At 37.3% G+C, this 14,310-nt stretch overlaps 1 protein-coding gene across 1 annotated transcript in view; it reads left to right on the forward strand.

The window, feature by feature from the left end:
• aplf (aprataxin and PNKP like factor) overlaps positions 1–10,017 on the forward strand; it is a 41,624-nt gene extending 31,607 nt beyond the window's left edge. Inside the window, exons 8-11 of the mRNA XM_072265453.1 lie at positions 4,558–4,680; positions 5,473–5,519; positions 7,083–7,124; positions 9,176–10,017. Coding sequence (XP_072121554.1) covers positions 4,558–4,680; positions 5,473–5,519; positions 7,083–7,124; positions 9,176–9,366 — 403 coding nt within the window. The 3' untranslated portion in view covers positions 9,367–10,017. The remainder of the gene's footprint in view (positions 1–4,557; positions 4,681–5,472; positions 5,520–7,082; positions 7,125–9,175) is intronic.
• The last annotated feature ends 4,293 nt before the right edge of the window (positions 10,018–14,310 follow it).

The raw sequence follows: 14,310 nt of genomic DNA on the forward strand, positions 1-14,310 counted from the left end.
TTGGTTGATATGGATGGCAAATAGGAAGAGAAGAAAAAGGATTAATTTTTAATTGCTGTAAAGTCCGGAGATGAGTAATAATTGCCAACCTCATGTAGCCTAAGAAAGTACTAAAAAATTTCTATTACATATAAAAAATTTAATGACAAGGAATTTGTCCACTGCTATGAAATAATCAAACAATTTTGGGATTAGTACTATACTACATTTGCATTTAAACCAATTCACATTTGCACAGGGTTCATTGAAATGTTTAAAATGTTAAATTTAATCATTAATAGTTTCAACATCCACCTTCATTAATGGAATAAAGAAATGCCCAGTTGGATCTCATTAAAGTAGTAATAACAGGATTTGGTTTCAGTGCTTCCAAAATGCTCTTTATTGAGACGTTAATCTTCAAGCAGTTTTAGTTATTTGTACAATTAACACTGTGGTTAATACAGATGCAAGAAAAAGTTTATGAACCCATTGCAATTACCTGGTTTTCTGCATAGATTACTCATAAAATGTGGTCTGATCTTCATCTAAGTCACAATAATAGACAAATGCAATCTGCCTAAATGAATAACACACAAGCAATTGTACTTTTCGTCATTACTGAGTACACCATTTAAACACAGTCTAGGTTTAAATAGGTATGTGAACCTCTGGGATAATGCCTTCTACAGAAGCTATTTGGAGTCTGGTGTTCCAATCATGAGATAAGATTGGAGGTGTGGGTTGTAGAGGTGCCCTGCTCTATAAAAAAGACACACTGTCAGGTTATTGACAGGGCCTGCTCTTCTCAAGAAAGATCTGTTTATGTGCACCATGCCGTGATCAAAACAACTTTCAGAGGACCTTGGAGGAAGAATTGCAGAGGTGCATGAAGCTGGAAAAGGCTACAAAAGCATTTCTAAAGACCTGAGTGTTCATCAGTCCACAGTAAGAGAAATTGTCTACAAATGGAGGAAACTCAGTACTGTTGCTACTCTCCCTGAGAGTGGGTGTCCTGCAAAGATCACACCGAAAGCAGGATGTTCAATGCTGAAGGAGGTGAAAAAGGATGAATGGGTAACAGCAAAAGACCTGCAGAAATCTCTAGAACTTGCTAAAGTCTCTGTTCATGTGCCCACTATAAGAAAAACTGAACGAGAATGGTGTTCATGGAATGACATCGTGGAGGAAACCACTGCTCTCCAAAAAAAAACATTGCTGCACATCTCAAGTTTACAAAAGATCACCTGAATGTTCCACAATGCTTCTTAGACAATGTTCTGTGGATAGATGAGGCAAAAGTTGAACTTTTTGGCAGAAATGCACACTGCTATGTTTGGAGGAAAATGGACACTGCACATTAATACCAAAATCTCATCCCAGCTGTGAAGCATGGTGGAAGGAGCATCATGGTTGCGGCTACATTTCTGCCTCAGGGCCTGGACAGCTTGCAATCGTTATGGGAACAATTAATTCAAAATTGTATCAAGACATTTTACAGGAGAATGTCAGGGAAGCTTTATAGAAGTTGGATAATGCAACAAGACAATGATCCGAAAGACAAGAATGAATCGTCAGAATGGTTTAAAAAGAAGAAAATTTTGTGTTTTGGAATGGCCAAGTCAGGGTCCTGACCTTAACCCAATTGAAATTTTGGGACATGATGTAAAGTGGGCTGTTCATGCAAGGTATCCCAGAAATATTAATAAACTGAAACAGTTTTGAATGGAGCAATGGGCTAAAGTTCCTCCTCGCCGTTATGCAAGTCCAGTCAGCAGCTACAGGAAATGTTTGCTGGAGGTAATTACTGCTAAAGGAGGTTCTACCAGTTATTAAATACAAGGGTTCACATACTTTTCCAGCCTGGACTATGAATGATTACACAAAGTTTTCAATAAAAATATGACAATTACAATTGTTTGTGTGTTATTAGTTTAGGCAAATTGTGTTTGTCTATTATTATGACTTAGATGAAGATCAGAGCACATATTATGAGTAATTAATGTAGAAAACTAGTACAGGTTTCCCCCGCCATCCGAAGGTAGAGCATTCCTATGAAATGGTTCGTAAGCCGGAATGTCGTAAAGTGAAGAAGCAATTACCATTTATTTATATGGAAAAATTTTGTGAATGTTCGCAGACCCAAAAATAACTACCAAATCATGCAAATAACACATAAAACCTAAAATAACAGTAACATCTAGTAAAAGCAGGAATGATATGATAAATACACAGCCAATATAAAGTAGAAATACTTTTCCACAATCATTGCCAGCACTGTTCTCCGAAGCGAAAATCTCACGCAAGCGCTCTCAGCAAAAGCACTCTCTCCAGTAACCTTTAAGCTATGAAGCTGCCAAATCAGACCAAAAAACATGTAAAAATACACAGCCTATATAAAGTAGAAATAATGTATGTACAGTGTAGTATCACTTATGGGAATCGGGAAGACAGCGCCAAGCACATTGATGGTGTGTTAGGCTGAGTCGCTGGAGTTTGGGTGGTGCAGTGGCTCCCACCCTCCGGGCAGCGAACCGATACCGATCCGCGAAGCATGCAGGGGTACAGCGGTAGCCAGGAGGCACACAGCACATCTTTAAGAAAAAAGCTGAAATAAACATGCTAATTAATTAGGTGCCGCCCGACTCGTATTTGTTGGCCCAGATCAGAGGCGATTGCCGATTTTACTTAAAGATGTGCTGTGTGCCTCCCGGCTACTGATGCATTCTCTGCGAATCGGTACCTGTCCGCGGCCTGGGGGTTGGGGTGGTGGGACACTGGGGTGTCATCTCGTCGGCGTCTGTTTCCATTAGAGCAGGCAGCTCATCTTCTCCTATGACTGCCTGCCTCGATGTTGAAGGTCGAGGTTCGTCATCTGCTGCATCTGATGTAGACGGCTTGCTTGACTGCTCAGCCTCGCACATTTTTCTATCATACAGTTCTTTGTAAGCACTCAAACCATCCTGCAAATATCCCCTAAACCTACGTACCCTTTCAAAATTAAAGTCGTGCTTTATCATTGCAGCGAAAATCTCACACAATTGCTTCACGTTCATTTCGCTACTGCATTCGGTTTCGATTGTTATCCTTTCCTCTTCCAATTGCATCAGCTCTTCATCTATCAGTCTTGGTCATGGGATGCCAAAACCTCTTCAACATCACATTTGTCAGCTTCCACAAGCCAAACTCACGTTGTCCTTACTTCGTTCACCACGATCAAAGCACTTAATTATGTCTAGTTTTACGCTAAGTGTAACACCCTTACGAGCTCTTTCAGGCTTTTCCAATACCTTAGAACTCATCTTGCAAATGGCTGCTCACAGGCACGTGTTAAAGCAATGCTGTTCCGAATCCGGGGGAGAGCGGCTGCTCGGGGCGCACGCTACCTTTTATCGCGCGCTGATTTTTTTCATAACAGTGAAAACACCTTCTATTAGCAAAAACAGGGAACTAATGTAGGTCTTTCGTAACAGTGAGGTTTCATAAAGCAAACATTCGAAAAGCGGGGGACACCTGTAAATGCAAACGGTTCACAAACTTTCTCTTGCAACTGCGCCTGCACAGAATGTACTTCTCATTGATTTTTGCATATTATAGTATTTAAATTATATTTGCAGCTTGTTTTCTTTAAGACATTTATCCCTAAGTAATTATAACAATAAAAGTAAGACTGCAAAGTTATATACATCAGGATTTGGTGAGAACCAAATACACTAAATCAAAAGAGTGTTCTCTCAAAAATTAAATGCAAGTTTATGGCAGAAATCACTCAATGTGTGAATGCAATCTTTTAAATCTGTGCTGTCTGTAAATGAAGAATTATAAAGAGGGAGATAACATTTTCTAAATTGGCCAATGAGTAGCAAACTAAACCAGGAAGGGGAGCATCTTAAGGACAACACTAAAAATGTAGTATCAATTTGGAATCAAAATTGGATAGCTGAGATGCGAAGTTGTTTGGTTGGAATGATGGGCCCAGATGTGAAGGTGAGAGAAAATAAATAAAATGTATAGAATCTGGAGGAAGAAAGGTACAGAAATAAAGGTAAAATAATCCACAATGAGGCTTCAAAATCGTTCTTCTATTTATGGTTTTGATCAAGGTTTTTACAATGAACCATAAACAGATGTATTCCATTAGATGGTGAGAATAACCGAAATATCAAAAATTAGTAAATCTAGTGAAAAGAAATTTCCATGTGCCTTTCAAAATATTCTTATTGATCTAACTGCTTGCTAATTTGCATTAGATCTCATCATCTCATGTGTATTCAACTAGATTTTAAACACGATTGTGAACACATTTCAAGATATTCAAGCATTTTCAAAGTACAACACTAATGTTTTATCACACAAGGGATTCTGCAGATGCTGGAAGCCTTCAGAAGCACATACAAAATACTGGAATACTGACATCTCAAAACGTTGACTGCTTTAGTTCCTTCCATAGATGCTGCCAGCCACACTGAGACCCTGCCTGACTTGCTGAGTACCTCCAACATTTTGTGTGTGCTTTAAGTGTTTGCATTAAATGCAACTTCTTTAAAAATTATTTAGTATCTTTAAATTCCTGTGTAGGAAGAATCCACTTCACTTTCAAGAGTTTAGTCATCCTGGAGATCCAGATTATGAGGACCCATTAGGAGGAGAAGAGGTTGATGATGACAGACCAGAGTGTCCTTTTGGCACTGCTTGTTACAGGTTGGTTCTTTCTGCAACAATGCCTATGTCCTTAATTATCTGCTCCAATTTAAAGCTGTTTTCCTTTCAATCATTTTGCTTAAATTGAGTACCTCCAATACTCCCTCATGATTACTGAAATCATGTGTCCAATCAAAAGCTAAATATTGCAGCTGCTGAATTTTCAAATTCAGATAAGGCAGCAAAGCAAGTATAGACAAAGAAATGCGAAAATATTATAAATATATTATAACTTAATATCTACCTTTGCAAAGAAATATTGATAGCTACACCATTTTATTCATCGTTTTGCACCCCAATTTTCACCTAGAAATAGAAAATATCTTTGTTGTGATCCACTAATTTCACATAGCTTATCACTGCAATCTCTGGACTGGACTTGTAAGAGTCGTGCAGCACATTCCAATCCAGTCACATTTCTAGTATTAATTTACACACTGGTTAATTTACAGTGATTGAATAATTAATTAATTAGCCACACGACTTTGGAGTGTGAGATGAAACCGGTACTCTTGGGGAAATGGGCGCAGTCAGTGGGAGTCGTGCAAACTCAAATACACATCACATGAACACTGGTTGCTGGAGTTATGTCCTTTTTGGGTAGGACTATAACTCAAAGTAAAATCTCTTCAGGGTAGAAGAAGGGAGAAAATTATGAAGACTTATAAAGTAAAAGTAAATGTATTCATGAACTTTTTAATCCACTGTCATTCTGAAAAGCACATCACCATTTTATGACATGTATTACCCAGGAATAACTGGCAGATTAAAATATGTTTTGTCATTTTGAAGGAAAAACCCACAGCACAAGAAAGGATACAAGCACACTCAACCTCCAGGTAATATTGACTTGTGTATTGTGTCATATAAACTGAATTGATCTAATTTATTTACACAGTTTATAGACATGTTGGCTTTGATGTGAAGTTCTTTACACCGCAGTAGTCAGTATATATTGTGTGCATTATCACATAACACACAGACTGCAAAAGTGCTTTCCTTTCATATCTTTTGTGCTAATTTTTCAAAAGTCAGTAAAACTGATGTATTAACTATCTGGATATCCTGCATTTAGCTCACCTGGCCTAGGGCCCAAGCTCCCTTTCCACTCACCTGGTTCACTGGAAAATCATAATTGTGTGTAGCATCTTAAAAGTGTGAATTCAGAGTATTGATGTATTAATAGAAACAATGTTCAGAAAACCTACCAGTCCAGAAGCACCCTGATCCTAAGCATATTGCATTAGACTGTTCACTACTAATTATGTTAGGTATTGGAACTTCCTTTTTCTCATTTTATGTTATATTTTAAAGACTTGTGCTAGAAATTTTAGATTTCTAGTAGCAGATAAAATGTTATGTTAGTGAACAATTACCAAAAGTTTCTCTGCTCAAATATAACATTTTTGATTGATTGCTACTGCAAGCAAATATTGAACTGAAAGTCCAGAAACATTTTTTCATGAAATTAAACCCTAGTTGATTTTCTTTAAAGAAACAAAATTACAGTATAGATTTGATAGAAACTGGCAAAATATGAATGCTAAAATTTTAAATATTTGCAGCTATTTTTATCAACTTACAAATGATTTCCTATTTTTATGAATAGTGTAGCATCTCAAATTTCACTTGCTTCAATTATTGCAACAGTTTATGTAAACTGCATGTTTTATAATTGTCATGTGCAGTGTACTCTATTTTAAGGGAAAATAACTAATATTTAGGATTTTAGCATGCAAATTAAAATTAATGAGACCAAAAGGTGGAAAATAATAGTGTACACTTGAAAAAAAACTGCTAACTAAATATATTTTGTGACCTGGGATGTTGTAAAGGTTTATTGGACAATGATGAAAAGAGAAAGGAATGACAGAATGGAGGAGTAGGATTTGAGTACTTGATCTCAGAATAATGCACTTCCAGGAAAAGTATATTACAGCCAGATGTAGAGTAATTCTCCAACAAGGTAATTTAACCCATCTTCAGACAAGTAGTCTGTGCTACATCAGTCAGAGCATTTTTCCATTTCTTGATGTTTTCCATCCTTGCAGCTTCCCTTAGGGAGACTGCCAGTAACAGCTAAATTGGGGCCAGTTTTGTTCTTTATGCCCAGGGCCAACAGGAATTGAGCTGAGACTGCTTAAGCCTACTTGATATAGATACTTTAAGCCAGCAAAGGGAAGATTATTATCATTAATGACAGATTCAAACATAGACAATGAAAGATTAAAATAAACAGAGAAAGATGATTATCATTGGTCTTAACCCACTGTATTGTTTAAGTAGCTATTTGTAGACTACAGTAGTATTGTTTCATGGTATTTTGTCCTGTGATTCTGATAGCCATAATTCTTGTTCTCAATAGACTTGTTTAGGCTTATGTGGTAATATTTTAATTGTAGAAAGCAAAGAAAGAAGATCAAGAAGGAAAGTTGCTCAGAAAGGTATGGAATCATTTTTCAGTATTCCAAGATTAATTTTCTTAAATTTTCAGCACCAAGAAACTAGCTGCTCAACCCTTTCTCATTTACTTAACTTATTTAAGCCCCTCTGCAATTTGCTTCTCCCACCAACACAACTTATTCCAAGTATCTGGTATCTTGCTGTGTACAATTTGGCTGTCATTTTTTCTATTACATTGCTACATTTCACAAGTAATTTGTTGGATTTGGAGCAATTTGTAACATCCTGACTTCTGCACTTTCCAACAGAGTGCAAGTTACCTGCTTAATAATTTACCAAATTTGCAAAGGAGCTATTATGTCTATTTTCAAGTAAGTGTAAGTGAAAATTGTATGTTCATTTTCTTTCAGTTATTTTTTTTTTCTGAAACTGCAAATTGCGGAAAACTGCATCCAGTTCTATATATATATATATATATATATATATACATTTTTTTTTTAAAAGAATTTTCAAATGAAGCAGTTTCCCATGTTAGGTATAAGATGCTAAGTCAGCTGTACACTTTAAATAGCATGAGCCTCCAAGAGGAATGAATTGTATTCTTTAATATTAGGTTTATATGTGGACAATAACTGTAAACAAAAAATCAGGATATTCCTAAGACATGTAATGCCATTGGGCAAGACTATTGAATACTAGGAGCCCTTATTTCTGTCTTTTTTTTTTAACATGAAACTGTATATCAAAACAAATGATAGGCCAATTTGGCAATAGCACAAGTATTGAAAAAGCAATGAAGCTGAACATTTTCAAAACTAACATTAGCAATGATTGACAGAGGAAATTGAGTGTGGCAACGGGGATCCAGGGGGATCTGCATTGAAACCCTGAATTTTTTTTCCTCTGTCTTATTGATAATTGATTAAGGAGTGAAGAGATAAATGCCCTGGTTTGCAGCTGATGCTGAACTATAATATGAAATGAGTTGTACAGATGAGAACAAGTTCAGAGGAGAATAAATAGATTGGGTAAAAAATGTGGAGCTCAATGTGGACATTGTTAGATTGTCTACTTTGGATCCCAGAATGACAAATCAAAATACTTCTTAAATGTGGAGATTACAAACTGTAATAGGTAGAGATATTTGAAATTATTTCCTCATCAATAAAAGCAAATACACAGATATACAAAATGTAATAGAAATGGTAAAAAGAATGCTGCCTTTTATCTTCAGGGATTTGGCACAGAGGAAATGTAACATGAATCGTACTGGGCTTTATGCAGTCAATCATTTGGACTACTAAAATCAGATTTAAATGTAGAATTGTAAGAAAGATGTGTTGTTCTTGGATTGTGTTACTTTTTAATTCATAAAAGTTCTGCTATATTGTAAAGGATTGAATTATTAAGATACCAGTGTAAGTAAATTCGATCTCTTTTGCATTTGAAGTTTCAGTGTATTTATTTGATTTAATTGGGGCCTATAAAATAATAAAAGGATTCTCACTGTGGATGCCAAGAAGCTCTTTGCGGTGAGAGAAATTTGGAACAAGGGAAACAACCTCTAAATTATAAACCATGTAGGAGTAAATTCACAAACAAGAATTACTTTTCTCATAAAGCTGAGAATGTTCAGTCAATTAGAATTTAAGTCTAAAATTGATGGCTTTTTTTTCTTAGTAATGCTGGAGGAACATCTATGGAAACAAGTACAGTTGATGTTTCGAGCTGAAACCTTGTAGTTTTTTTCTAGGCAGATTTATTGAACTTTGATATATAGAGCATTACAGTGCAGGCATTCATAATGGGAAAGCTATACAAGAGTTGTAATCAACTGAAAATATTTATTAGCTTTATTCAAAGTATTTTAAGTTTGCTTCCATTGACTGTATAATTGTCATCTGCCTGTCCATTTCTCACCCCCACATCTATTTGTAATCTAAGTTTTAAAACCTTCTGAATGGTACATATCAACATGAAAATTAGACCCAAATAAATGCACTTAGATTTGCCTGCAATAAGGCAAATATTGTAATGTTAAAATGGTTGTCTGTTAATAAAGACTGGTTTGGAAATATTTTCCTTTACCCAGGTCTGCTGGATCGTGAGAGTGATGACAATGGTGAGCCCAACCAATATGATCTGGATGATAGTTTTATTGATGATGAAGATGATGATTTGGATCCTACTGATGAAGATTCTGATTGGGAACCAAGTTCAGATACAAATGAAGATATTGATACATTAAGAAAAGAAGCTAATAGATTTGTAAATAGGCGTTAAAAATTGGAAATTTTAAACTAATTAATCTTGGATTCTTTCTGTTGCACTGAAAATAACATTTGATAGCTGGAGTTTCTGTGACAGTCCAGTACTTTTAGCTACTTAATATTTTATCTTTATGGAAGTCACTTATCAATTTGAAATGATTATTAGTTCAGAAATGGAATAAGCTTGTAAATGGAAGCTTATTCACTATGGAAAATTAGGTGTACAAGAACTTAAAGTTTACAATATTGTTTGAACATGTGAAAAGTTTCTGTATATTGCAACTGTTCATCTTTGCACTAGAAAAAATGAAGCATTTATTTCTGAAAAACGTTTGTTGATCCTACTAGCAGCCGATGAGTTGCTGTTGTAGTCTACAGTCCATGGTTTTGGAAATAGGTGAGTTTATAACAAAGTCTGGTTTCTTTATGTAAAGAAAACTCAGCTCTAGTTCTTTGTAATTATTAATTTTGTAAAATTGCTTCATCCTACAATGCACAATGTGGATTAACACTATAATTAACCTGCTTTTAGTTTTAAGACTTTCATCTTGACTTGTTAACTGAATGTAAATCTAAGCAATTCACTTTTATACAAAACGGGTTTGGGATATAATTAGTATGCAAATCTCACAATATAAACACTTTTCGCTCTTGATAATTTTGATTTTTTTTGTCTTGCTGTATTTATTTTGTTCTGTGATGCTTTGTTTCATTGGAGATTCATATATGCCTGTAGTTAATAATGTATAAGTTACAAATTGGACTTCATCAAGTTCCGATAAACCAACACCAACAACTTACATTTAAATAACATCTTAATATATAACAAAGCACTCCAAATTGGGCACTGTGGTGAAGCCTCTTAAATGATAATTTTATTCAAAGTTCAAAGTAAATTTAATATCAAAGTACATATGTCACCATATACAACCTGGAGATTCATTTTCTTATAGGCATACTCAATAAATCCAATAACCGTAATAGAATCAATGAAAGACCGCATCAACAGGGCATACGATTGTGCAAAAGACAACAAACTGTGCAAATACAAAAATAAATAATGAATAACTAAGCAATTAATATTGAGAACAAGAGATGACGAGTCTTTGAAAGTGAGACCATGAGTAGTGGGAACATTTCAGTGATGGGTTGAGTGAAGTTATTCCCGTTGGTTCAAGAGCCTGATGTCTGAGGGGTAATAACTGTTCCTGAACCTGTTGGTGTGAGTCCTGAGGATTTTGTAGCTTCTTCCTGATTGCAGCAGCGAAAAGAGAGCATGACCTTGGTGGTGGTCTCTGATGATGGCTATTGCTTTCTTGCGACAGTGCTCCATGTGGATATGCTTAATGGTGAGGAGAACTTTATCCGGGATGAACTGGGTTTATCCACCACTTTTGTAGGATTTTACATTCAATGGCATTGGTGTTTCCGTATCAAGCAACGATACAGCCAGTCAATATACTTTCCTTCACACATCTATAGAAGTTTGTCAAAGTTTTAGATGTCATGCCAAATCTTCACAGACTCCTAAAGAAATAGAGGCATTGTCATGCTTTCTTTGCAATTGTACTTAATGTGCTGGGCCTTCTGAAATATTAACGCTGAGGAATTTAAAGTTGCTGCCTTCTCTACCTCTGATCCCCCAATGGGGATTGGCTCATGGACCTCTGGTTTCCTCCTCCTGAAGTCAATAATCAGCTCCTTGGTCCACTGAGTAACAGGTTGTGGTGTAGTGGGCTGGGTGGTGGTGTAGTGGCATCTGCACTGGACTTCAAGGCAGATGGTCCTGAGTTCAAACCCAGCCGGGTCTCAACCTGGGCAGCAGCAGCACCTCCGCAGAAGAAAGGCTTGACAATCTACTTCCATATTTTGCCATGAAAACCCTATGGACCCTATTGTCCATGAGGGCACGAAGAGTTGGACTTGACTTAACGACTGAATAACAAACAGGTTGTTGTAGCACCACGCAGCCAGATTTCAAATCTCCATCACCTTTATTTGGCCTACAGCCTATGGAGTTGTGCTTAGCCACACAGTCATAAGTGTAAATCGAGTAGAGCAGGGGACTAAGCACAGAGACTGTGGTATACTTTTGCTGATGGAGATTGTGGGGATACATTGCCAATCTGAACAGATTGGGACCTTCAAGTTAGGAAATCGAGGATCCAATTGCTCAAAGAGGTATTGAGGCCAAGGTCTTGAAGCTTTATTGATTGGTTTTGAGGGAATGATAGTATTGAATGGCAAGCTGCAGTCAATAAAGAGCAGCCTGATGTATGCATCTTTGCTGTCCAGATGCTCCAGGGTTGTGTGAAGAGCCAATGAGATGTCATCTATTGATGGACCTGTTGTGTCAATAGGCAAAGTGGAGTGGATCCAAGTCACTTCTTACGCAAAAGTTGATATGTATCACAACCAACCTCTCAAAATATTTCATCACTGTGGATGCAAGTCATTGAGGCAGGTTACCATATTCTTCTTAGGCCCTGGTATAATTGAAGCCTGCTTTTCTGTGGAATTCTTTGCCACAGATGGTTGTGGAAGGCAAGTCACAGTACATTTAAAGTCGAAGTTGATAGGTTCTTGATTAGCCAGGGCATCAAAGGTTAAGGGGAGAAGGCATGAGAATAGGGTGGAGAGGATGATAAATCAGCCATGATGGAATGGCAGAGAGGATTTGATGGGCCAAATGCCCTAATTCTTATGTCTATAAACACAAAAATGAGGATCAGAATCTTCATCTACAGGCATTTTGTCAGATATCTAGAGTGTATCGTCTAATTCTGATTACAATGAAGATAAACTGGAGAACAAAATTAATGACTTTAGGGCAAGATTGTGGTCTTGAAGGGAAATTAGAAATTGTTGGGTTCTATGTTTTACCAAGACATGGCTTCCACCCAGCACACCATATGCAATCAGACCCAATGGCTTCTTGCTATACGGGATGGATCAAACTGCTGATTCAGGAAAGGAGAAAGGTGGAGTTGGGTGTTTCATGATAAACTGTCTGTGGTTCTCCAATGTGACAGGTTTTTTTGAAATTGTTTTCTCCCAAACTTGAATACCCAATTATCAAATGCCATCCATTCTATTTACCAAGGAAATTCTCCATAATCCTGACCACAGTTTACATACCACCAGCAGCCAACTATAATTGTAGTCAGGGATTTCAATCAGGCTTGCTTGAAGAAATCTTTGCCCAATTACCATCAGTATATAACCTGTAGCACCAGAGGTCCCAACACACTACAGCACTGTTGTACTAAGATGAGGAATGCCTACCGTTCCATACCCAGACCACATTTTGGGAACTCTGATCATTTGTTCGTCTTTTTACCTGTGTAGAGGCTGAGGCTAAAGAGCAAGGTTCCAGAGATTAGGACAATAAAGAGGTGGTCATGGGTGGCAGAGGAGCAGCTATGTAACTTCATTCAAGTTGGTGGACTGGGCTGTGTTCAAGGACTCAGAGAACCTGAACAAATACACCACAGTTGTCACGGACTTTATAATGTCAGTTGTGGATTTTTGTCCCCCCACAAAATAATTTATAGTCTTCCCCAATAATTTATAGTCTTCCCCAACCAGAAGTCGTGGATGAACCATGAGATGCACAATCTGCTGTTGGCCAGATCAGGGGCTTTCAGGTCTGGCGACCAAGAAAGTTACAAGAGGTCCAGGTACAGTCTCCAGAAAGCCATCTCATGAGTGGCAATTCCAGACTAAACTTGAATCAATGAAGGGTGCTTGACAGTTGTGGCAAGGCTTGAATGCTATCACATCTTATAATGTAAAATAGAGTGACATAGGCAACAACCAGGCTTTGCTTTCAGAGGAGCTCAATGGCTTTTATGCTCACTTTGACCATCAAAATATAGAGGAAACTCCCAAAGCTTTGATGATCCTCTGATTTCAGACTTTGAGGCTGAGGTGCGAGCATAGTTTAGGAGGGTGAACCCATGGAAAACAACACTATGAAATACCTGGCCAAGTGCTAATGCTAGCATATCTTTTCTTATATAAGGGGCCCAAAACTACTCACAATACTCTCAAGTGCAGTCTGACCAATGGCTTACAAAGTTCAAGCATTACATCATTACTTTTAGATTCTAGTCCTCTCAAAATGAATACTAACATTGCTTTGCCTTCCTTACAACCGACCCAACCTATCCTTGAACTTTTAGCAACTTGCATATATACACTTTTAAGCAACACACATAAAAAATGCTGGTGAACGCAGCAGGCCAGGCAGCATCTATAGGAAGAGGTACAGCCGACGTTTCAGGCTGAGACCCTTTGTCAGGATCGCTTCTTTCAGTTAGTCCTGACGAAGGGTCTTGGCCCGAAACATCGACTGTACCTCTTCCTATAGATGCTGCCTGGCCTGCTGCGTTCACCAGCATTTTTTAATGTGTGTTGCTTGAATTTCCAGCATCTGCAGATTTCCTCATGTTTGCGTATATACACCTTCAGATTGATTTTTTAATTCCTTCAAGAGTCTTAATCCTTCATCATTAAGAAAGCAATGGTTTTCTTTGGATCTAGTGTAGGTAAGCTACATTGAGCTTCGGTAATTTAGCCACTCTTGTTGGATCCCTTTATAGCAAGATGTGTTGGAAACAGAGTGCTGTGCTCCTTACTTTGAGTACCTAACTGCCCTCAAATGCATAGCACTTTTAAATGTTCTCACAGGCTGTCCCCAGGTTACAAATAGAGTCCATTTTACAGATATCCATAAAACAGAAAATACAGAGAATCTCTAAATGTAAACAGTATAATGGGCAACAGCCTCCAGAATTAAGATAAAGGGCATCAAAAACAAGATCTTCAAGAACAACTGCTAAAAGTGGTCTCGGGATCAAGGAGGAAGAAATTAGGCCAGGGAAAAAGATCAGATTTGAATGTGATCTTTTGACTTCTCCCAGTTCCATATTAAGACAGGCTCATTTTACAAACT

The sequence above is a fragment of the Mobula birostris genome, chromosome 8, assembly GCF_030028105.1.
Source record: "Mobula birostris isolate sMobBir1 chromosome 8, sMobBir1.hap1, whole genome shotgun sequence".
NCBI lineage: Eukaryota > Metazoa > Chordata > Chondrichthyes > Myliobatiformes > Myliobatidae > Mobula > Mobula birostris.